The 25,737-nt window shown below is 54.3% G+C and overlaps 1 protein-coding gene across 2 annotated transcripts; it reads right to left on the minus strand.

Moving 5' to 3' along the window:
* Positions 1–1,433: 1,433 nt before the first annotated feature.
* Positions 1,434–13,222, minus strand: RAPSN (receptor associated protein of the synapse; the record flags this gene model as incomplete). Of its 2 annotated transcripts, XM_079786990.1 has the most annotated exons (8): positions 1,434–1,549; positions 1,980–2,179; positions 3,149–3,202; positions 3,675–3,797; positions 3,872–3,970; positions 4,484–4,642; positions 12,172–12,510; positions 13,031–13,222. In XM_079786990.1, the coding sequence occupies 8 exons, from the start codon at positions 13,220–13,222 to the stop codon at positions 1,477–1,479; spliced, it is 1,239 nt and encodes a 412-aa protein (XP_079643116.1). In that variant the 3' UTR covers positions 1,434–1,476. The 2 variants fall into 2 exon arrangements, with proteins under 2 accessions (XP_079643116.1, XP_079643117.1); XM_079786991.1 differs by lacking the exon at positions 3,149–3,202.
* Positions 13,223–25,737: the final 12,515 nt, after the last annotated feature.

The raw sequence follows: 25,737 nt of genomic DNA on the forward strand, positions 1-25,737 counted from the left end.
GCCCTCGTCCTGTTTGTACTGTGCTACTGGCCGACGCGTGCAGCGGGCGGGGCCTGGATGTATAAAAGGAAGGGGCGGGAGAAAGGGCGAGAGCCGCAAAGCCCCTTGGGAAATGTAGTCTTATTTTGGCCCATAACCGAAAGGGCGCTTTGGAAGGAGTGATTCAACCTCAGAGACCGGCCCAGTTAGGAATTAGGGGATTTGCACAACGGCTCTGCCTCCCAAACTATAAACATACGACAGCCGTGTGCAAAGGAGGAGGGATAACACCTCAGGCAGCATTTTTATAATTATTATTTATTAAAGTTGGCCACCAAGGGTTACCTGAAAGAATCCTTAACCAGTCTTAAAGAATGATCACTGCTGCTACCAACCTCAGAGCAGGGGCCACAGCACTGCCTCTGTGGGAAGAGCTCAGCTGGCAATGAGCCTCTACAATTAAAAATAAAAAAGCAAACATCGCCCTGACCGGTTTGGCTCAGTGGATGGAGCGTCGGCCTGCGGACTCAAGGGTCCCAGGTTCGATTCCGGTCAAGGGCATGTGCCTTGGTTGCGGGCACATACCCAGTGGGGAGTGTGCAGGAGGCAGCTGATCGATGTTTCTCTCATCGATGTTTCTGACTCTCTGTCCCTCCCCCCTCCTCTCTGTAAAAAAATTTTCAATAAAGTATATTACATCACGTCTGTAATCGTTTCTTTTCATCTCACTGAGTAAGACAGGTCTCTTTGGATCAAATGAGACTCATTTGTTGTACCTGTGTCCTCTGGGGCTTCAACATATAAACTTTGGGGAACACAATTCAGTCCATAACATTCTCTCTCTCTCTCTCTCTCTCTCTCTCTATATATATATATATATATATATATATATATATATATTGATTTCAGAGAGGAAGGGAGAGAGAGAGAAACATCAATGATGAGAGAGAATCATTGATCAGCTGCCTCCTGCACACCTACACTGAGGATCCAGCCCGAAACCCAGGCATGTGCCCTGATTGGGAATTGAACTGTGACCTCCTGGTTCATAGGTTGATGCTCAACCACTGAGCCATGCCAGCTAGGCCCTAACAGACTTTCTATGTTGCTTGATTATTATCATTACTGTCTATTGCATCCTCCCTGCATGCCAGCAGCTCCTCCCCGCAGAGATCTTTGTCTCTGGCTCACTGGCATCCCAAGAACCTGGAAGGGCAGCTGGAGGCACTCACACATTGGTGCGGAAGGAGGGACGCTGGTGTCTGAGGAAGCTCACATGGGCAGGGAAAGTCAGAATCACTGGGGCCACGTACAAACAGTTTATTTTTCTATAAAGAACAAAGTACAAAGAGGTGGGCGATGGCAGTGGGGCCTTGAGGAGCAGCCATCGGCAGGCCTCAGGAGGCCTGGTGGTTGCTCCAGGAGTAAACAGGTGTCCAAAACATGGCCAGTCAGGGGTGGAGGAGCAGAGGTGAGGTGACCTGAGTGCTGACGATGTCACACAAAGCCAGGCTTCATGGAAGAGCGGCGGCAGTTGGGGCAGCTCCGGGTCCCATTGTTCTGCAGGCACCTTGGGAGGCAAAGGGCTCTGTCCACCCACTGAGCCCGTCCTTCCATCCCGGGCCAGGGCCTGTCTCTCCTCCCCGCTCCTCTGCAGGGGCTTGGAAGGTGTCAAGGGAAGAGGATGGCCCTCAGTTCCCTGCCTGCAGCCCTGCTTGCCCATCGCCCTGGCCTGGAAGGAGTCACTTCCAGGTGTCTGAATGCCATGACCTTTCAGAGGCCTCTCGGAATTCTCTTTGGAGAGAATGATCGCAAGAATGACCACCTCATAGGGCTGCTGGGAGGATTCAATGAGTTTACATATGGGAAGCTTTTAGGAACACCAGGGACGCAGAAAGCACCATGTAAATGTCTGCTGTTAGTATTACTGTCGTGATTAGATCCTAGAGCACCCCGAAGAGGCCCACGTGCCCCCTTTCCCGGCCAGCGGGAGCCCTCACCGGAGGTGGAAGATGTGGGAGCAGGGCAGGGCCTGCAGCCGGCTGTTCCTCTCGCCTATGGACTCCCCGCACAGGCCGCAGTAGAGCTCCGTCTCCTCCACGCACTCGTGGAAGCGCACGACGTGGGCACGCAGCTCCCGCTGCAGCCCCTTGCTGCGGTAGATGCTCTCGCTCAGACAGTGGAGCTTCAGCTGGCTCAGCTGGGCCCGCGGGGACAGGAGTGCAGGCGGAGGGGATGAGACCAGGTCAGTGTTGGTGAGCAGCTGCCCCGCCTCCCCTCACCCAGCCCAAGGAGCTGTCCGGGGAGTGGGGGGCGGTCACTGCAGTCAGGCCGCACAGGGTCCAGTCCTGGGCACATTCCTGCCTGGCTGATGGACCTAGAAAAAACGTCCTGCCCTCTCTGGGCCTTGGTTTCCCCTCGTGCAGAACGAAGGGGTGGTGAGGCCAGTAGTCTTCACCCCTAGAACCAGCTGGGACCCCATGTTTTTGAAGGGTTTTATTGACCAAACCTGTTGCATTGACTCCATCATTGTTTTCCTGTTCTTGGTAAATATACCCAACAACCTGTTACATTTCTGATCAGACCAAGATACTCGGGGTAAACCCGAGTGGCTATAACCAAGCCTTTTGGGACTATTACCCATCCTCAGAGAAAGGCACATCTTTCAGAAGATTTTGAGAAACACTGAGCGTGTTTCCACTGTTTAGAGGTTTGGATACAATTACTGAATTTAGAGAGGCCGTGTATCTGGGCAGGTTAGACAGGCCCGTCACCAGGTCGTGGGCTCTTGAGCACCCCCGGGGGCCTCGCCTTTCTCGTCTGTAAAAAGAGGCTCACGACACCCAGCTTTGCAGAGAGACAGCGAGGGCTGGAAGATACCTATAAGAGCCCATCTCTTAGTGAGTGGAGGCCACTATTAGGAGTTTTGATGACCATCAAGAAAGTTCTGAGGAATTCTGCTGCCCTCTGAACTGCAGAACTCTCGCCCAGCCCTTTGAAGCGCTCTCTGGGTGGAAGAGAAACAGCCGGGGGTCTGGGGATGCCTGGGGCAACTCCTGGAGATAGGAAGGGCTCGGAGCAGGAGCGGACTCAGGGGGCCCTCTCCACCCACCCACCATCCCACCTTGGGCTCTTGACTCCAGCCCCAGGAGACGGAATCAGGTCTGACCTTGTTCCCCACCTCCTCGGCCAGGTCCTGGGCTCTCTCGATGGCATCCAGAGCCTGGAAGGTAAGCACCGCTCTGAGGACAGAGTTGTCTGACTGAGGCCTTGGCTCATAGGCAAGGAAGCGGGTAGGGAGAGGTGGGCATGGGGAGGGTGACATGGCTGGGCAGCTGCCCTGTGTGTGAAGGTAGCAGGAAGAGACTGGGGTGCAGCTGCTAGAGCTCTGTGGGTACTGCCTCCTACTTCAGTTTACTCGGATACAGAAGGGGGAAATGTTTCTGTCTGGTGGGGTATTGCACAAGCACAGGAAGAGTTAAGGTATTCTGAGTTCAAACCCCAGCCCTGGCCCTGTACTAGCTTAGCTGTGTGACTGGGCCATGCATGGGCCTCCTCTGGAGGACCTGGAATGCCTAGATCGGGGGAAGCTGATGTCAGACAACGTGTGTGAAGTCCTGCTGAGGCCCAGACCCACAGATTGTTGGCTGGAAGCCCCGGAGAGCTGGGGGCTGTAGGACCGGGCCTAACCTCACCTTGTCCAGCGCCTTCCGGGCCACCCAGCATTTGGCCACACCCAGCAGCACCTGCACCTGCCCCAGGCGGTTGCCGATCTCTGTCATGATGCTCATGGCGGAGTCGTACCTGGGGAAGGCTGTCTGCACAGCCAGGTGGGGATGGGGTCAGGCTGGGCCAGGCCTGCACCCCCTGCCCCACATCCTGGTGACCTCACCTCCAGGTCCCCGCGGCTCCGGTGGATGTCCGCAAAGCAGAGCAGGCAGAGGGCCTGCAGTGGCCGGTCCCCATGCTGCAGGGCGATCTTCATCGACTCCTGTGAGGGAGGCCGGTCACTCAGGGCTGCTCGTCTGCCCCCACCACGGGGGCGCCCAGGGATCACCAACATCCTCAGAGCCCTACACACCAATCATGGTTCTCAGGCCCCACACACCGAGCCAGGGGGGCCTCACAGCACCCAGCAAAGTGGAAACTGAGGCTCAGAGAGCAGAAGTGATCCCATCAGGCCACCTGGCTAGTAAAGGGCAAAGCTGGGATTTGAACCCGGGTCGGTGGAACTTCAGAGATGGCTCTCTTCCAACTTAAAGTGTCCCCCAGAAGATGTGGGGGTGGGGGGGCCCACAGGGAAGCCCCTCCCCTGAGAATGGACTGGAAGGAGTGAGGTTGGGGACGGAAAAAACATGCATCCTTCAGGGCTCAGCTATAGAAAGGTTGGACCAGGAGCAAGACATGGGGCTTCTGTGGGCTGATTTGGAAGGAGGAGACCCACCCGCTCTGGGCTCCAGACCCTGGCCCACACCACCACCTGCCCGCTTCCCTGCTGCCCCACCTCACAACACTCCATGGCACTGCCCAGGTGGCCCAGCAGGCGATACGCCACAGCCATGTGGTACTGGCTCATGGCCCGGTACTTGAGGCTCCAGCCTTTGCCATAGTCATTGACGAGCTCTGCGGCCTTGCAGGGGAAGAACAGAGCTTTCTCGTAGTCCTGCAGGGACACAGGGAGGGGGTGGGGTAAAGGGGGCACGCTGAGTGTCAGGAGCTGCCCCTAAGTTGAAGGCTGTAGGCCCTGGCTTCTCTGGGGTGTTCATTCATCCTTTCTGGAATCCAGGGAGAGTGATCCAGGCAGGGGCAACAGCCAGTGCGAAGGTGTGGGCTCCATGAACACAGGGATTTGCACCTGGTTTGCTGATGTTGGATTATAACCCACTGCTCGGTTCTTGGCATTTAGTAGATGCACAATAAATATTTGTTGAATGGCCCTAGCCGGTTTGGCTCAGTGGATAGAGCATCGGACTATGGACTGAAGGGTCCTGGGTTGGATTCTGGTCAAGGGCACATGCCTGGGTTGCAGGCTCAATCCCCAGTAGGGGGCGTGCGGGAGGCAGCCAATCAATGATTCTCTCTCATCATTGATGTTTCTATGTCTCTCTCCCTCTCCATTCCTCTCTGAAATCAATAAAAATATTTTAAATATATATATTTGTTGAATGAATGAATGAATGAATGAGAAGGCATGAAAAGGCTTCTCTTCTCACCCAGTCCCTGGTGGCCCCTCAGCTTCAGAGACACACAGAAGGGTGGGGGTGGGGCTCTGGGATCCTCCCAACCCCCACCCATGAGGTTGCCTCCTGGACCCAGCAGCAGCTGCTCCCCGAAGGCTCCATGACTGACTCACTGAGGAATGAAACATCGGGACTGAGGCAATGAAATCGTTCTCTCATTCTTTCTTTCTCCTCAAACCTCCAAACGCCCTGTCTACCTACCCAGTATGAGCCGACAACCTCACCTCACTCAGTTTGGAAAACAAGAAAAATCAGAGAGGTGCTTCGTTCAGCAGCTTATCCATCAACCCCACCGGATGGGCCCTCTGCTTCCCTCCTGCTAATGTGCAGGAGGGCTCCCCACTGCTGTCAAATGTGAGCCACTCCTGAGACTCGGGAACAAATCCCATCAGCCTTTCTCACCTCATTTAAAAATAAAATAAAAACCCAACCATCTTCTTTTGACTCCTGTCTCCTTCAGCTACAGCCCCGTTTCTCTGTTCACCCTCATAGAAACCTATTTGCCCTTCACTGCAGAGCTAACGGCATCTCTGAGTTAATATGACCAAGAGAACTCTCAGTAACCCCAACAGAAACCTGTTCCTAACAGTGTACTTTTAATTTGAAGTCATGTAAATGTTCTAGTTTCAAAAAATTTTAATTAAAATAAAAATTAAAAAAACCCTAAAGACAGCCCTAGCCGGTTTGGCTCAGTGGATCCCGGGTTTGATTCCAGTCAAGGGCACATACCTTGGTTGCAGGCTCCTCCCCAGCCTGAGCCTTGGTCGGGGCTTGTGCAGGAGGCAACCAATCAATGTGTTTCCCTCACATTAATATTTCTTTCTTTCCCTCTCTCTTCCACTTTCTCTAAAAATCAATGGAAAAATATCCTCGGGTGAGGAAAAAAAACAAAAACCCCAAAAATAGAAAATAGAAATAAATCACCCTAACTGCATATCATATTATTATATTATAATTAATTATGATAACTATAATTATTATTTTATCTAATAAAGAGGGAATATGCTAATTGACCCTAATGCCATCGCAAAGATGGCTGTGCCCACAGCCAATAAGGAGGGAATATGCTAATTGACCACCCCGCCCTCAAAAGATGGTGGCACCCACAGCCACAAGATGGCAGTGCCCAGTCCCCTCAGCCCCACTGGGGTGGCAGGACCGGCCACTCCGCACGCCTGCCTCTGGAGTCCTCCAGTCCCCTCAACCCCCCAGCCACCCAGGGCCGGGCTGAGGCACAGGCAAGCCTTGGATGACGGCTACCCAGCCGCCCAGGGCTCCCTAAGGCTCAGGTAACCAGGGCCGGCCAAGGCTTGCACTGTTGGCAATGGCAGCAGCAGAGGTGTGATGGGGGCATTGCCATCCCCTGATCGCTGGGTTGCCTCCTGCCCCTGAGGGCTCCCGGACTGTGAGAGGGGACAGGCCGGGTTGAGGGACACCCCCTCCAGTGCATGAATTTTCATGCACCAGGCCTCTAGTCTATATATAAAAGCCTAAGCAACCAGTTGACCAGTTGACCAGTAGCTATGATGTGCACTGACCACCGTAGGATGTTCAACACAGGAGCTACCCCCTGGTAGTCGGTGCGCTCCCACAGTGGGAGACTGCTCAGCTGACTGACTGGCCCTGGGCTCATGGCTCCCGGTCCTGGCATTGGGACTGACTGGGTGTGAGCCCACAGCTGCTTCTCCACGCCACGCGAGGAGCGAGGCTGCTATGACGAGTGGCAGCTGCGTGGTCATGGGTGCGCCGGTCGTCCTAGGACGGGTGCGCAGAGACTGCAGCACAGCGGAGCGGCAGCGAGCCTACTGAGCGAGTGGCATGGCGGCAGGCACAGTGGGGCCTGGATGAGCAGAGCGGGATGGCCTGGCGCCGGGCCCCGGCATGGGCTCCTCCCAGGCCACCTGCCGCTTTGGGCACTACTTGGTGCTGTGTGGAACTGAAGCAGACAGCGGGCTGGAGCCGATGAGCTGGCGGGTAAGACCAGGCTGCAACGGCGTGGAGGTCCACTGATCTCCACAGGCCAGGCCGAGGGACCCCACCCGTGCACAAATCCGTGCACTGGAACTCTACCCTGGTGGTCAGTGCGCATCATAGCTACTGGTCGGATGGTCGGACAGTCGGATGGTCACTTAGGCTTTATATATAGATTGTTATAATAAATACATTAATGTTACACATATATAAAATAATGCTATATATAACATACCAGGTAATGCTATATAATACAGTTGCATCATAATACATTATATTGTATTATACTACATTAGTATAACTGCAGAGAAAAAATTTTTTCAAATGAACTTACAACATATACTTGGACAGTTCATCCATAGTGGGATGTATTATAAAGACAAAAAAAAAAAAAAAGCAAAGAAATCTTAAATTTTTCCTTCAGTTGTCTCTTTTTCTTAAAAGTAATATTGGTACTGTTGTTGAAACTATTTTATATATTTTGTAGGATAAACTAAATATTTAATTGTGTTGTTAGAAACCAAGATTTTTAGTCTAAGAGAAAAGAGAATTGAGTTTAAAATAAGTTAAGGAAAATCCAGAAACATTAGACTTGAACTGGAAGCATCGCTAGAAAACACCCTGGCAACTGAAAAGCTTTAGAAGCAATGACAACCCAGTAGCCATGAGCACCCTGAGAGCCCACGTTTTGCCTTTAAGTACCATTTTCTACTAAAAAGAACCCAAAGAGCCGAAACCGGTTTGGCTCAGTGGATAGCGCGTCAGCCTGCGGACTCAAGGGTCCCAGGTTCAATTCTGGTCAAGGGCACGTACATTGGTTGTGGGCACATCCCCAGTGGGAGGTGTGCAGAAGGCAGCTGATCGATGTTTCTAATTCTCTATCCCTCTCCCTTCCTCTCTGTAAAAAATCAATACAATATATTTAAAAAAAATAAAAAATAAAAAGAACCCAAAGAAATGGCTGATCCCAGGTCTGAGGCAAGGAATATAGAAAATGAGCCTGGGACCGTTTCCTGTGCCAGAAAGCAAAACGCTTTCCAAGACTAAATTAATCCCGTCCAAGGACACAGGAGCTTGCTGAAGGGAATTCCACGGACTAGAGTTAAGGTAATACGGACGTGAGAAAGAACAACGATTGCAATCGACCGAAGAACACTGACTATAAAGAAAGTCCACGATTTCATAACGATACTCCAAACAGAGGAAGCAAAACAAACCTGTCAGTGTGACCACTGAAGCCAGCCATCGCCTCCACACCTTATTCTGAAAAGTGGCAACTAAAGAAGGAAAAAGTATTCATTTTGCCTTTCCTTTAGGAACTGTGTTTCAAAGTAACCACCTAGTCCCAAAAGATGAGGGAAACGTCTTCCACTTAGAAAATTCTCAGCTAATAATTGTAGCAGGAATAAGAGTACTTGGAAATGGCCTTTTTATTAGAGTAAAAATGAATGCGTTGATCCGGGCAACAAACATCAGCGGATGCTAAAACCATTACAGTAAATGTCACGGCAGAACTGAATGTCCCCAGGCATCATGAAAGGACAAACACAAGCCCTAAAACTGAGGGATCAGGCGGTCACTCCCTCAACCACCCGATGTGATGTAACATGAAGAACACAGTGTGGCCCTAACCGGTTTGGCTCAGTGGATAGAGAGCATTGGCCTGCGGACTGAAGGGTCCCAGGTTCGATTCCGGTCAAGGGTATGTACCTTGGTTTTGGGCACATCCCCAGTAGGGAGTGTGTAGGAGGCAGCTGGGTCGATGTTTTTCTCTCATTGATGTTTCTAACTCTATCCCTCTCCTTCTCCATTCCTCTCTGTAAAAAATAAATAAAATATATTAAAAAAGAAGAAGAAGAAGAAGAAGAAGAAGAAGAAGAACACAGTGTGGACGCAAAGGGGCCACATTCTAACCCTGACAAGCGCAGGGGAGGCCTGCGTGGCCTTACAAACTGAGACCTAAAATACCCACCGAGGATGGCCTGAAATTAAAGCTTTTAAACTACAAATTGTTTATAGTGGGTAGTCACTCCCTAGGCCAGCATCTTCCCTGACAAAGGTTCATCTTGACCTTACCTGAGCCTGTCTATTGTCTTTTTGCATCTACGATAACAGACCATTGGAATGTCAAAGTAATCTTCCTTTTTCCGGACCCCTCAAAGCACAGGCACCGCTCTACGGAGACCACAAACCCCTCATTGCTACGGAGGTCATTGTTGACTGTTAACTATCCTGCACCCACCTAGTAAAAGAAGTCTGCAATTTTACTTTTTACCCACTCCCAGAGGTTTCCCCTCTTTTTCCTCCCGCCTCGCTAACCTGTCACCAATGTGGTTCATGTAACCTACATATGTCTCCTCTTTTGACTGTGATGTATAAAATAAGGTGCAAAACGGCCGTTCTCCAGAGCATCATCTCAATCCCTTGATGTTTTGCTTCCCGGCAATTGTCAACAGTTTGGCTCAAATAAACTCACAAAAACTCTCTATGGGTTTGAATGTTTCGTACGTTGCCAACAGCATTGCCCGTGTAACAGTCTGACCAAAAGTGGGCCACCTACATCTCTCCACGTCCTTGTTCCAATTGCAGTTCGTAGGGAGAAAAAGAGATAAGGGAACAATTATACGACTCCTTGAGGAAGCAATGAGACAATGAGATGGAACATTCTACAAGGCAGATAATCAGGCTTCTTCAATAAATGGTGGAAAATAAAAGGGAAGGGTAGGAATTTTCTACCAAAAGAGACTTAAGAGACACACTAACCACTGCAATGTGTGGTGGCTCTCCTTTCTATTCCAATTCAAAGGAGCCGAGGGCACAGGCGTCTTTTCAGGATAAGCACAGAAATTTAAGATAAATAAAGTTGCTCATTATGGTGTGTGTGGTAATAGTTTTGTGATTATGTATGAAAGTGTCCTTAGATAAGAAAATGTCCACATGTCCACCCCCCCAGATGCATACTAAACTACTTTGGGGTAAAAATATCATGATGTCTATAATTTTATATCATGACACTTCAGGGATTAAGAAGTACAAATTAGCAGTTACAAAATAGTCACAGGAATGTAAATCACAGCACAGGGAATATAGTCAATGATACTGTAATAACTATAGATGGTGCCAGGTGGGTACTAGACTTTTCGGGGGGATCCCTTCGTAAGGTATGTAAATGCTGTACACCTGAAACTTATATAATATTAAATGTCAACTGTAATTGAAATTTTTTAGCCCAGCCAGCGTGGCTCAGTGGTTGAGCATCGACCTATGAACCAGGAGGTCATGGTTTGAATCCCGGTCAGGGTACATGACTGGGTTGCATGCCCGATCCCCAGTAGGGGGTTTATAGGAAGCAACCAATCAGTGATTCTCATCATTGATGTTTCTATCTATCTCTCCCTCTCCCTTCCTCTCTGAAGTCAATTAAAAAATATTTTTTAAAATAAAAATTTTAAATGAAAATAGAAAAAATATGTAAATCAAATAAGGCCAAATATTAATAATTGTTAAATCTAAGTGGATATATGGAAATTCATTACATCATTCTCTTGACCTCCCGGTATGGTTAATTTTCTTCATAATAAAGAAAGGTGTGAAAACACCCCCATTCCTCTCCAATCCTTGGATGGCTTCCCTGTCCATCTCGTTGCTGAAAACAAAATCCTCAGTGTCATCCTGGACGACTCTCACTTCCTCACAACCCAGCTCTGAACTATCCGCACACTCACTGACCCTTTGATTTACTGAGCACCAATACGTGCCAGGCATTACCATCTGCCATGGCCAAGGGCCGCCTGGCTGCCTAGAGAAAGAGCAGCTGCTCAGGACCAGAAGCCTGCGGTCACTGGTCCCATCAGTTCATTCACAGTCTGCCTTCTCCCCTCCCCTTCCCCTCTGACCCCACCTCCTATCTCCTTCTCCCCTCCCTGGCCTCCATCCTGCCTAGAACATGCCAGGTATGAGCTTTCCATTAGCTGTTCCATCTTTCCCGCTCTTTCCCAGGTTTCTGCATGGCTCACACTCTCATCTCCTTCAAGTCATCGACACCACCTCTATGAGTCTTGCAACATCCAATTGTCTGAAATTGCAGCCTCTCTTACCCCTTTCTCTGCTTCCCTTCTTCCTAAGAAGCACTTCCTAGCATGCTGTGTAGTTTACTTACTCTTTGTGTTCATCCTCTTTCTCCCCCCAACTAGGGGGCAAGCTTCATGAGGCCAGGGACTTGGCTGTGGCTGTCACTGCTGCACCACAGGCCAACAGTGCCTGGGATACAGTAAATGCTCAATAAATATATGATGAATGAATCCTTGCTCTCCCTCATTATACAGATACTAGAGGCCCAGTGCACGAAATTCATGCACTCGGGGTTGGGTGCCTCAGCCTGGCCTGTGCCCTCTCACAGTCCGGGAGCCCTCGGGGGTGTCCAGCTGTCAGTTGGACGTCCTTAGCGCTGCCACGGAGGCGGGAGAGGCTCCCACCCCCGCCGCTGTGCTCGCCAGCTGTGAGCCGGGCTCAGGGCTTCTGGCTGAGCAGCGCTCCCGCTGTGGGAGCGCACTGACCACCAGGGGGCAGCTCCTGCATCGAGTGTCTGACCCCTGGTGGTCAGTGCATGTCATAGCGATTTGCATGTTAGCCTTTGGTGGATTCCATTTGGTCCATTTACATATTAGCCTTTTATTATATAGTAGGATGCCTACCAAGGTTCGCAGAGGAGAAGGCCGTGTCCAGCTCACACGGCAAGTGCGTGGCAGGGCCGTTTCATGGCCCCGCCTCACCCAGGAGCCTCCCATTCCCCCAGAGAGTCAGACAGATCAAGGGCTGATTTCCGGCTCTGCCCTTCCTGACCCAGTCTTTACCTTCCTGGGCAAGGGTCACCCCTCATGGACTCTCGTCCACCTTGTCCCTACCTAACCGGGAGGACTGAACCAAGGTAATGCAAGGGGAGCCTGAGCCCGCCGCTGCCCTCCCCCTGGCCCCGGCCCACCTTGACCTGGGCGTAGAAGCTGCCCAGGCTGCAGCAGACGCGGCACTCGAGCATGGTGTCGTCGTTGTTGTGGGCATAGCGCAGGGCCTTCTCGAAGCTCTCCAGGGCCTTCTGGAAGAGGCTGAGGCCCAGGAAGGCGTTGCCCATGCTCAGGCTGACCTGGCCTCCGAGCTGGGCGCCCGCCCTGGTGCCAGGCAGGCCGAGGCAGGTCTTGCAGTAGGAGATGGTCTTGTGAAACTCGCACAGCTTCTCGTTGCTGCGCGCCAGGTTCAGGTAGCTCTCCAGGAGGAAGTTGGCATCCTCCAGCTCCCGCGCGGTGTCGATCTGCACCACAGCAAACTGCCACGGGGGTGGGGGGTGGGGGGGGCATTGGCCGTCAGCCTGCGCCTCGGGAGCCTCCACCCGCCAAGCCTCACAGCCCGAAGCTTTGGAGCCAGAGCTGCCACGCCAGCCTCGGGCACTCTCTGCTCCCCACCACGGGCCGCAGACCGGAGCCTCGGCCAGCCCTGAGCCTCCAGCTCCCAAGCGCAGACCCAGAGCCCCGCCTCTCCTGCCCCAGCCTAGATCCTCAGCTCCACCACCTACCCAGCCCCAGCCTCGAACCTGGAGCCAGCACCCCACAGGCTCAGGCTCAAAGCCCAACCAGGAAGGCTGGGACCCACACTCCTGGCTCGAGCGTCCCAACCCCTGCAGTTCAAAGCCACAGGCCCAAACCCCAAGGCAAGACGCAGCCTCTGAGACCCAGGCCTCCGATGTGGGTTCAGAGTCCCCGCCCTGGGCGGCTAGCTTGTGGGGCACAGGGGGGCCTGAGGAGCCAGCTCTGGCCCCACCCTCCCACGCCAGGGCCGGGCGCGCCCACCTTCAGCATCTCCTTGTAGCGGCCCATCTCCGAGTGGGCCGTGACCAGGCAGCCCAGCACGCGGAAGCGCCCCACGAGGTCCGAGCTCTTTTCCAGCAACTTCATCCACACCTGCAGCGCCTTCTCGGTCTGGTTAGACTGGTACAGCTGGAGCCCCTTCTCGATCTGCTGCTTTGTCTGGTCCTGCCCCATCCCCAGGGCCCCGTGCCCCACCCGGGCGGACCTCGGCGGCTCCCTGCCTCTAGGCACTCATGGCGGGGGACCCACAGTGCCCGCCGCCCTCTGAGCCCCGGGAAGGAAAGCAGCTCCAGGCAGGAGTGGAGCAGGGCCTGACGGAGAACGGTGCCACTCCGGGAACAAAGCTGGTCTGGCCCCTGTCTGCAGCTGTCGCTGCCAGTTGGGGCCACGTGGCCACTGAGGAATGTCAGCCGCAAGGTCACGCGGGCCTCTGTGGCACCCGCCCCCCAGCTGGGAGGTGGCTTCCCAGGGATACAGGCACCCTGCCCCCCGGGCAGCCCCCGGGGTGTCTCTCTGGCGCCTCTGACACTGGCCCTGACCCTCCCGGCAGGGCAGGCCCTCCAGCAGCCTCGCCGAGGAGCCGCCTCCAGGGGTGGGCGGGGAACTGGGAGGAAGCAGGAGTGAGCCTGGGCACCCCGGGGTGGGAGGCAGGGGCAGGGCCGCCTCCCCCAGGGTTTGCTCCTGTGGTCTCCCGGGCACCAAGATCACTTACCCACATGAACCTGCCCACACCGTTCCCAACATCCTAGCCCCAGCCAAGCCGCTGACCTCTCTGGGCCTCAGTACCCTCATCGGTAACGTGAGGGGAGCCAGAGGCTGATAAACCCTAACACACAGGGTTGTTCCGAAGCAGCAGAGGCGTGGGTGACAGCATGGGCCCTGGAGCCAGGCTGCCAGGGTTGGATTCTGACTGCCACTGATGAGCTGTGTGGGCAGCGTGACTCTGGGCAAGAGAGATGGTACCCACGCCACCGGGCTGTGAGAACCAAACGGCGTGCTAGCTGACCAGGACTTAGAACAGTGCCTGGCACGCAGGAAGCGCTCCAGGTGTCGACAAGCAAGAGGCCATCCTGAGCCGGGTCTGCTCCGCGGCAAACTGCCCTCCAGGGACAGAGCTGACCCTGGGAGGTTTATTTTTTTATTTTTTAACTTACTTTATTATTATTATTATTGATTCAGAAAGGAAGGGAGAGGGAGGGAGAGAGAAACATCAATGATGAGAGAGAATCGTTGATCGGCTGCCTCCTGCACGCAACCCGGGCATTGGACCCTCCAGCCCACAGTCCGACGCTCTAGCCACTGAGCCAAACCAGCTCGGGCGACCCTGGGAGGTTTAAAAAGTTTCCTAATTCCAGTCCCAGAGTGAAAGGGTCCCTGGTCATGAGCTTTCATGCCAGACGTTGAGGACAGAGTCTATGCAGGGAGCAGACACTTGGTGTGCGGGGGGGGGGGCCCTGGGGTTGAGTGAGGCCCTTGGTAACGGGGGCCCCCGCCAACCCGCCAGCACCCCATTTTTCTCCTCCCTCTCTGCAAACCAGGCTCCTTCTCCCACCAGGGCCAAGTTCACCCCTCAGAGTTAAGACAGTGGTTTTCAGCATATTCACAATTCTGTGCGCCGATCATTGCTAATTCCAGAACATTTTCATCACCCCATGTTCATTCGCAGTCACTCCCCACTCCTCCCGTGTTATGGGCTGAATTGTGCCCCAAACCCACATTCTTATGTTGAAGCCTCCCCCCGCCATCCCCCCCCAGTACATCGAATGTGACTGATTTGGAAACACCGTCTTTAAAGAGGCCACATGAGGTCATTAGCGTGGGCCATCATCCCGTGCGGCTAGTGTCGTGTGGCGAGACGAGGACACAGACATGTGAGGAGAAAGGGGAACGACGGCCATCGGCACCCACGGAGAGCGGCCTCGGAGTGACGCCACCCCTTCCGGCACCTTCACCGCTCACCCTGGCCTCCAGGCTGAGAAATAAGCTTTTGTGTCTGAGCCCCAGTCTGTGGTGCTTTGTTACAGCAGCTTGAGTAGACGAACACGCCGCGCGACCACAGTCGGCTTTCCATGCACTTGTCTGTTCTGGACAGTTCGTCTAAGCGGGTCCTGCAGCATGCGGCTTTTTCTGACTGGCGTCTCTCACTGAGCACAATGTTTTCAAGGTGCATCCATGCTGCGGCGTGTATCAGTACTTCATTCCTTTTTATGGCTGATAGCACTCATGTATGGATACACTATTTTGTCCATTAGTCAGGGGACGTTTGGGTTGTTTCACTTTTTTAAAAAAAAAAATAAAAAAAAAAAAAAAATATATATATATATATATATATATATATATATATATATATATATTTTATTCTTTACAGAGAGGAAGGGAGAGGGATAGAAAGTTAGAAACATCGATCAGCTGCCTCCTGGCACACCTCCCACTGGGGACGTGCCCACAACCAAGGCACCTGGGACCCTTCAGTCCACAGGCCGACGCTCCATCCACCGAGCCAAACAGGTTAGGGCATGGTTGTTTCACTTTTTGGCTGCTATGATCATGATGCTGTTAAACATTCATGCGTGAGGTTTCACATGGGTATGTTTTCATTTTTCTTGAATATACACTGAGTGGCCAGATTATTATGATCGCTGAACGCATAATAATCTGGCCACTCAGTGTACATCCTATATAATAAAAGGCTAATATGCAAATTGTCCCCTCGACCAGGAGTTCGACCAGCAGGCAGGCCGGCCAACTGCCCTCCCTATGGCCAGGCTGGCTGGACCCCACCCATGCACGAATTCATGCACTGGGCCTCTAATATATATATGTATATACATATATATACATACATATACATATATATATATATATATATATATACACACACACACACACACACACTGAGTGGCCAGATGCGTTCAGAGATCATAATAATCTGGCCACTCAGTGTGTGTGTATATATATATATACACTAGAGGCCCAGTGCATGAAATTCATGCACGGGGGGGGGGTGTCCTTCAGCCCGGCCTGCACCCTCTCCAATCCGGGACATCCCTCTTGCAATCCAGGACGGCTGGCTCCTATCTACTTACCTGCCTGATCACCACTAACCGCCTCTGCTTGTCTGCCTGATAGCCCCTATCCACCTCTGCTGCTGGCCTGATCGGCCCTACTGCTCCTCTGCCAGCCTGACCATCCCTAACTGCCCTCCCCTGCTGTCCTGGTTGCCCCTAATTGCACTCCCCTGCCAGCCTGGTCACCCCAACCACCTCTGCCTTAACCCCGCCACCATGGCTTCATCCAGAAGGACGTCCGGATGGATGTCCAGAAGACGTCTGGTCTAATCAGCATATTACCCTTTTATTAGTATACACACACACACACACACACACACACACACACACACACACACACCTAGGAGCAGAATTGCTGGGGCATGTGGTAACTCTGTGTTCAACTTTTGAGGAACCACCAACCTGCTTGCCCCAGGGCCTTTGCACCTCTTGATCCCTTTCCTCCTCTCACCCCTGGCAGCCCAGTTAGGGTGAATCAAGTTATTATCCTCTCAGAGAACTATATTCCATTCTGATAAAAGAGTTATCTCTGTAGTTTTATATTCATTAATGAGGTTATTTGCTTAATGTCTGCTTCCCCCACTCAAATGTGTGGGTAGGGACGTCGTCTCATTCATCACTGACTGTATCCTCTGAGCAAGGCTTGACAAACAGTGGTCACTCAATAAACACAGTGAACGAATGAATGGTAAGAAGGGAGAGGAATGGAATTTAAAGCAACTGTTGCAGGCTCAGTAGCTGACCTGCCATGTTTTGCTCCATCACAGGCAGAGATGACCCCGTTTACTGCGAGCACAGCGGGTCTAGAGAGGGGCAATCTGGGAGTGGGGCGCACGCCAGCTCAGGGCTCCATGCCGCAGGGTCGAGGCTCAGCAGAGGTAGAGAGGGCAGAGGAGCTAGGCCCATGGACTGGGCAAGGCCACGGGGACTCTCCAAGGGGGAACTGCACTTGAACCCGGCCCACGGGAAGTTGGGGCAGAGGGGAGCCTCTGGTGGGGGAGTTGGCTGGGATCTTCCTCTCATCTGGACGGGCAACCTTGGGCTGAAGTGAACCCCACAGGAGAGGAAGCTGGGCCCAGAGAGAGGGGGCTGAAGAGGGAGCAGATCCCCCCCCCCCCCCCCCCGTCCCCACTTGGTGCTCCAGACGCAAGTGCACCTTGAGTCTTTGGCAGGAAGGAAAGGAGGTGGCAGCCCGCAGCTGCGCCCCAAAGCAGTCAGGGACCCCAGCCTTCCGGGCGCCTGGGAACTCCAATGATTTCAAAACTTGAAAACTTGACCCAAGAAAGACTTCCTCTGCCCCAGAGTCAGCTGTTTGCTGACGGTTGTGCACGGTTAGGTCAGGGTCACGCTCCTTGAGGGCCAGGGCTGCGGTTTGTCTTTGCAGCACTGGCCCCTGCACAGCCGCTGGCAGAGTGAGAGGCGGCCAGCAGAGGAGTAACTGCTAGCACGTCCTGGCCTAAGCATGTCCTCCAGTTTACAGACCAGGACACGAGGCACGAGTGGTAAGGTGACCTGCCCAAGACCACACTGCTACCCGGCGACAGAGACCAGACCCCAGGAGGTGTGTCTTTTGAGGTCCCCTCTTAACCATGATGCTGACCCAGAAAGGTGAGGGCGAGGGAGAACGTGAAGGGGAGTGGGACACCGTTTCTGGGAATCATAGTGATCGTTACCGGACACGCGAGCTCACGCTCTGGCCGGGGCGGGCCGAAGACACGCACACAAAGGCGGCTAAGGCGAGGCGCAAGCCAGCCTGGCTCCCCAGGGCCCAGCAATGGTGGCGGCCAAGAGGCTCCCGGAGGTCGGGAGAAGGAGCCACAGAATAACCTGGTTTTCCTGGGCCAGGGTGGTGGCACGGCGGGGCGTGCGGGTGACTGCTGTGTCAGGTACCAGCTGCCACGCCTCACTCACATTTATAATCAAAAGTAGAAAACGAAGTTTGGGCCTCGGCAGGGGTCACAGTCTGGCATGCGAGGGCAGGTCTCTGAGTTGGCTACATTTGTGTCTGGGAGATTTCACAGAAAAATCTGCATTCTCTGCGTCTCTTGGAGACTGAAGTTCAAGCAATCGGACTTGTGACTGTGTCAATCAGTCATGTGGTCGGTGACCAAGAATGTCTCTCACCCATAACCCCCGCCACTCCCTATTCTCACCCTGACACTGAGGCCTGGTGTCCCCTATTCTCACCCTGACTCTGAGGCCTGGTGTCCCCTATTCTCACCCTGACACTGAGGCCTGGTGTCCCCTATTCTCACCCTGACACTGAGGCCTGGTGTCCCCTATTCTCACCCTGACTCTGAGGCCAGGTGACCCCTATTCTCACCCTGACACTGAGGCCAGGTATCCCCTATTCTCACCCTGACACTGAGGCCTGGTGTCCCCTATTCTCACCCTGACACTGAGGCCAGGTGTCCCCTATTCTCACCTTGACACTGAGGCCAGGTGTCCCCTATTCTCACCTTAACACTGAGGCCAGGTGTCCCCTATTCTCACCCTGACACTGAGGCCAGGTGTCCCCTATTCTCACCCTGACACTGAGGCCAGGTGTCCCCTATTCTCACCCTGACACTGAGGCCAGGTGTCCCCTATTCTCACCTTAACACTGAGGCCAGGTGTCCCCTATTCTCACCCTGACTCTGAGGCCAGGTGTCCCCTATTCTCACCCTGACTCTGAGGCCAGGTGTCCCCTATTCTCACCCTGACACTGAGGCCTGGTGTCCCCTATTCTCACGCTGACACTGAGGCCAGGTGTCCCCTATTCTCACCCTGACTCTGAGGCCAGGTGTCCCCTATTCTCACCCTGACTCTGAGGCCAGGTGTCCCCTATTCTCACCCTGACACTGAGGCCTGGTGTCCCCTATTCTCACGCTGACACTGAGGCCAGGTGTCCCCTATTCTCACCCTGACTCTGAGGCCAGGTGTCCCCTATTCTCACCCTGACTCTGAGGCCAGGTGTCCCCTATTCTCACCTTGACTCTCAGGCCAGGTGTCCCCTATTCTCACCCTGACTCTGAGGCCTGGTGTCCCCTATTCTCACCTTAACACTGAGGCCTGGTGTCCCCTATTCTCACCTTAACACTGAGGCCAGGTGTCCCCTATTCTCACCCTGACTCTGAGGCCAGGTGTCCCGACTCTGAGGCCAGGTGTCCCCTATTCTCACCCTGACTCTGAGGCCTGGTGTCCCCTATTCTCACCTTAACACTGAGGCCAGGTGTCCCCTATTCTCACCCTGACACTGAGGCCTGGTGTCCCCTATTCTCACCTTAACACTGAGGCCAGGTGTCCCCTATTCTTACCCTGACACTGAGGCCTGGTGTCCCCTATTCTCACCCTGACACTGAGGCCTGGTGTCCCCTATTCTCACCCTGACTCTGAGGCCAGGTGACCCCTATTCTCACCCTGACACTGAGGCCAGGTATCCCCTATTCTCACCCTGACACTGAGGCCTGGTGTCCCCTATTCTCACCCTGACACTGAGGCCAGGTGTCCCCTATTCTCACCTTGACACTGAGGCCAGGTGTCCCCTATTCTCACCTTAACACTGAGGCCAGGTGTCCCCTATTCTCACCCTGACACTGAGGCCAGGTGTCCCCTATTCTCACCCTGACACTGAGGCCAGGTGTCCCCTATTCTCACCCTGACACTGAGGCCAGGTGTCCCCTATTCTCACCTTAACACTGAGGCCAGGTGTCCCCTATTCTCACCCTGACTCTGAGGCCAGGTGTCCCCTATTCTCACCCTGACTCTGAGGCCAGGTGTCCCCTATTCTCACCCTGACACTGAGGCCTGGTGTCCCCTATTCTCACGCTGACACTGAGGCCAGGTGTCCCCTATTCTCACCCTGACTCTGAGGCCAGGTGTCCCCTATTCTCACCCTGACTCTGAGGCCAGGTGTCCCCTATTCTCACCCTGACACTGAGGCCTGGTGTCCCCTATTCTCACGCTGACACTGAGGCCAGGTGTCCCCTATTCTCACCCTGACTCTGAGGCCAGGTGTCCCCTATTCTCACCCTGACTCTGAGGCCAGGTGTCCCCTATTCTCACCTTGACTCTCAGGCCAGGTGTCCCCTATTCTCACCCTGACTCTGAGGCCTGGTGTCCCCTATTCTCACCTTAACACTGAGGCCTGGTGTCCCCTATTCTCACCTTAACACTGAGGCCAGGTGTCCCCTATTCTCACCCTGACTCTGAGGCCAGGTGTCCCGACTCTGAGGCCAGGTGTCCCCTATTCTCACCCTGACTCTGAGGCCTGGTGTCCCCTATTCTCACCTTAACACTGAGGCCAGGTGTCCCCTATTCTCACCCTGACACTGAGGCCTGGTGTCCCCTATTCTCACCTTAACACTGAGGCCAGGTGTCCCCTATTCTTACCCTGACACTGAGGCCTGGTGTCCCCTATTCTCACCTTAACACTGAGGCCAGGTGTCCCCTATTCTCACCCTGACACTGATGCCAGGTGTCCCCTATTCTCACCCTGACTCTGAGGCCTGGTGTCCCCTATTCTCACCTTAACACTGAGGCCAGGTGTCCCCTATTCTCACCCTGACACTGAGGCCTGGTGTCCCCTATTCTCACCCTGACACTGATGCCAGGTGTCCCCTATTCTCACCCTGACACTGAGGCCTGGTGTCCCCTATTCTCACCCTGACTCTGAGGCCAGGTGTCCCCTATTCTCACCCTGACTCTGAGGCCAGGTGTCCCCTATTCTCACCTTGACTCTCAGGCCAGGTGTCCCCTATTCTCACCTTAACACTGAGGCCTGGTGTCCCCTATTCTCACCCTGACACTGAGGCCTGGTGTCCCCTATTCTCACCTTAACACTGAGGCCAGGTGTCCCCTATTCTCACCCTGACACTGAGGCCTGGTGTCCCCTATTCTCACCTTAACACTGAGGCCAGGTGTCCCCTATTCTCACCTTGACACTGAGGCCTGGTGTCTCCTATTCTCACCTTGACACTGAGGCCTGGTGTCCCCTATTCTCACCCTGACACTGAGGCCTGGTGTCCCCTATTCTCACCCTGACACTGAGGCCTGGTGTCCCCTATTCTCACCCTGACACTGAGGCCTGGTGTCCCCTATTCTCACCCTGACACTGAGGCCAGGTGTCCCCGATTCTCACCCTGACTCTGAGGCCAGGTGACCCCTATTCTCACCCTGACACTGAGGCCAGGTGTCCCCTATTCTCACCCTGACACTGAGGCCAGGTGTCCCCTATTCTCACCTTGACACTGAGGCCAGGTGTCTCCTATTCTCACCCTGACACTGAGGCCTGGTGTCCCCTATTCTCACCCTGACACTGAGGCCTGGTGTCCCCTATTCTCACCTTAACACTGAGGCCAGGTGTCCCCTATTCTCACCCTGACACTGAGGCCAGGTGTCCCCTATTCTCACCCTGACACTGAGGCCAGGTGTCTCCTATTCTCACCCTGACACTGAGGCCAGGTGACCCCTATTCTCACCCTGACACTGAGGCCAGGTGTCCCCTATTCTCACCCTGACACTGAGGCCAGGTGTCCCCTATTCTCACCTTGACACTGAGGCCAGGTGTCTCCTATTCTCACCCTGACACTGAGGCCTGGTGTCCCCTATTCTCACCCTGACTCTGAGGCCAGGTGTCTCCTATTCTCACCCTGACACTGAGGCCAGGTGACCCCTATTCTCACCCTGACTCTGAGGCCAGGTGTCCCCTATTCTCACCCTGACACTGAGGCCAGGTGTCCCCTATTCTCACCCTGACACTGAGGCCTGGTGTCCCCTATTCTCACCTTAACACTGAGGCCAGGTGTTGTCCCCTATTCTCACCTTGACTCTGAGGCCAGGTGTCCCCTATTCTCACCCTGACACTGAGGCCAGGTGTCCCCTATTCTCACCCTGACACTGAGGCCTGGTGTCCCCTATTCTCACCTTAACACTGAGGCCAGGTGTTGTCCCCTATTCTCACCTTGACTCTGAGGCCAGGTGTCCCCTATTCTCACCCTGACACTGAGGCCAGGTGTCCCCTATTCTCACCCTGACACTGAGGCCTGGTGTCCCCTATTCTCACCCTGACACTGAGGCCAGGTGTCCCCTATTCTCACCTTGACACTGAGGCCAGGTGTCCCCTATTCTCACCCTGACACTGAGGCCTGGTGTCCCCTATTCTCACCCTGACATTGAGGCCAGGTGTCCCCTATTCTCACCTTGACTCTGAGGCCAGGTGTCCCCTATTCTCACCCTGACACTGAGGCCAGGTGTCCCCTATTCTCACCTTGACACTGAGGCCAGGTGTCCCCTATTCTCACCCTGTCACTGAGGCCAGGTGTCCCCTATTCTCACCTTGACTCTGAGGCCAGGTGTCCCCTATTCTCACCCTGACTCTGAGGCCAGGTGTCCCCTATTCTCACCTTAACACTGAGGCCAGGTGTCCCCTATTCTCACCTTAACACTGAGGCCTGGTGTCCCCTATTCTCACCTTGACTCTGAGGCCAGGTGTCCCCTATTCTCACCCTGACACTGAGGCCAGGTGTCCCCTATTCTCACCTTGACTCTGAGGCCAGGTGTCCCCTATTCTCACCCTGACTCTGAGGCCAGGTGTCCCCTATTCTCACCTTAACACTGAGGCCAGGTGTCCCCTATTCTCACCCTGACACTGAGGCCTGGTGTCCCCTATTCTCACCCTGACACTGAGGCCAGGTGTCCCCTATTCTCACCCTGACACTGAGGCCAGGTGTCCCCTATTCTCACCTTGACACTGTGGCCAGGTGTCCCCTAACCTCACCCTGACACTGAGGCCAGGTGTCCCCTATTCTCACCTTGACACTGAGGCCAGGTGTCCCCTATTCTCACCCTGACACTGAGGCCTGGTGTCCCCTATTCTCACCCTGACACTGAGGCCAGGTGTCCCCTATTCTCACCCTGACACTGAGGCCAGGTGTCCCCTATTCTCACCCTGACACTGAGGCCAGGTGTCCCCTATTCTCACCTTAACACTGAGGCCAGGTGTCCCCTATTCTCACCCTGACTCTGAGGCCAGGTGTCCCCTATTCTCACCCTGACTCTGAGGCCAGGTGTCCCCTATTCTCACCCTGACACTGAGGCCTGGTGTCCCCTATTCTCACGCTGACACTGAGGCCAGGTGTCCCCTATTCTCACCCTGACTCTGAGGCCAGGTGTCCCCTATTCTCACCCTGACTCTGAGGCCAGGTGTCCCCTATTCTCACCCTGACACTGAGGCCTGGTGTCCCCTATTCTCACGCTGACACTGAGGCCAGGTGTCCCCTATTCTCACCCTGACTCTGAGGCCAGGTGTCCCCTATTCTCACCCTGACTCTGAGGCCAGGTGTCCCCTATTCTCACCTTGACTCTCAGGCCAGGTGTCCCCTATTCTCACCCTGACTCTGAGGCCTGGTGTCCCCTATTCTCACCTTAACACTGAGGCCTGGTGTCCCCTATTCTCACCTTAACACTGAGGCCAGGTGTCCCCTATTCTCACCCTGACTCTGAGGCCAGGTGTCCCGACTCTGAGGCCAGGTGTCCCCTATTCTCACCCTGACTCTGAGGCCTGGTGTCCCCTATTCTCACCTTAACACTGAGGCCAGGTGTCCCCTATTCTCACCCTGACACTGAGGCCTGGTGTCCCCTATTCTCACCTTAACACTGAGGCCAGGTGTCCCCTATTCTTACCCTGACACTGAGGCCTGGTGTCCCCTATTCTCACCTTAACACTGAGGCCAGGTGTCCCCTATTCTCACCCTGACACTGATGCCAGGTGTCCCCTATTCTCACCCTGACTCTGAGGCCTGGTGTCCCCTATTCTCACCTTAACACTGAGGCCAGGTGTCCCCTATTCTCACCCTGACACTGAGGCCTGGTGTCCCCTATTCTCACCCTGACACTGAGGCCTGGTGTCCCCTATTCTCACCCTGACTCTGAGGCCAGGTGTCCCCTATTCTCACCCTGACTCTGAGGCCAGGTGTCCCCTATTCTCACCTTGACTCTCAGGCCAGGTGTCCCCTATTCTCACCTTAACACTGAGGCCTGGTGTCCCCTATTCTCACCCTGACACTGAGGCCTGGTGTCCCCTATTCTCACCTTAACACTGAGGCCAGGTGTCCCCTATTCTCACCCTGACACTGAGGCCTGGTGTCCCCTATTCTCACCTTAACACTGAGGCCAGGTGTCCCCTATTCTCACCTTGACACTGAGGCCTGGTGTCTCCTATTCTCACCTTGACACTGAGGCCTGGTGTCCCCTATTCTCACCCTGACACTGAGGCCTGGTGTCCCCTATTCTCACCCTGACACTGAGGCCTGGTGTCCCCTATTCTCACCCTGACACTGAGGCCTGGTGTCCCCTATTCTCACCCTGACACTGAGGCCAGGTGTCCCCTATTCTCACCCTGACTCTGAGGCCAGGTGACCCCTATTCTCACCCTGACACTGAGGCCAGGTGTCCCCTATTCTCACCCTGACACTGAGGCCAGGTGTCCCCTATTCTCACCTTGACACTGAGGCCAGGTGTCTCCTATTCTCACCCTGACACTGAGGCCTGGTGTCCCCTATTCTCACCCTGACACTGAGGCCTGGTGTCCCCTATTCTCACCTTAACACTGAGGCCAGGTGTCCCCTATTCTCACCCTGACACTGAGGCCAGGTGTCCCCTATTCTCACCCTGACACTGAGGCCAGGTGTCTCCTATTCTCACCCTGACACTGAGGCCTGGTGTCCCCTATTCTCACCTTAACACTGAGGCCAGGTGTTGTCCCCTATTCTCACCTTGACTCTGAGGCCAGGTGTCCCCTATTCTCACCCTGACACTGAGGCCAGGTGTCCCCTATTCTCACCCTGACACTGAGGCCTGGTGTCCCCTATTCTCACCCTGACACTGAGGCCAGGTGTCCCCTATTCTCACCTTGACACTGAGGCCAGGTGTCCCCTATTCTCACCCTGACACTGAGGCCTGGTGTCCCCTATTCTCACCCTGACATTGAGGCCAGGTGTCCCCTATTCTCACCTTGACTCTGAGGCCAGGTGTCCCCTATTCTCACCCTGACACTGAGGCCAGGTGTCCCCTATTCTCACCTTGACACTGAGGCCAGGTGTCCCCTATTCTCACCCTGTCACTGAGGCCAGGTGTCCCCTATTCTCACCTTGACTCTGAGGCCAGGTGTCCCCTATTCTCACCCTGACTCTGAGGCCAGGTGTCCCCTATTCTCACCTTAACACTGAGGCCAGGTGTCCCCTATTCTCACCTTAACACTGAGGCCTGGTGTCCCCTATTCTCACCTTGACTCTGAGGCCAGGTGTCCCCTATTCTCACCCTGACACTGAGGCCAGGTGTCCCCTATTCTCACCTTGACTCTGAGGCCAGGTGTCCCCTATTCTCACCCTGACTCTGAGGCCAGGTGTCCCCTATTCTCACCTTAACACTGAGGCCAGGTGTCCCCTATTCTCACCCTGACACTGAGGCCTGGTGTCCCCTATTCTCACCCTGACACTGAGGCCAGGTGTCCCCTATTCTCACCCTGACACTGAGGCCAGGTGTCCCCTATTCTCACCTTGACACTGTGGCCAGGTGTCCCCTAACCTCACCCTGACACTGAGGCCAGGTGTCCCCTATTCTCACCTTGACACTGAGGCCAGG

Source organism: Cnephaeus nilssonii (genome assembly GCF_951640355.1).
Source record: "Cnephaeus nilssonii genome assembly, chromosome: 13".
In the NCBI taxonomy this organism is placed as follows: Eukaryota; Metazoa; Chordata; class Mammalia; order Chiroptera; family Vespertilionidae; genus Cnephaeus; species Cnephaeus nilssonii.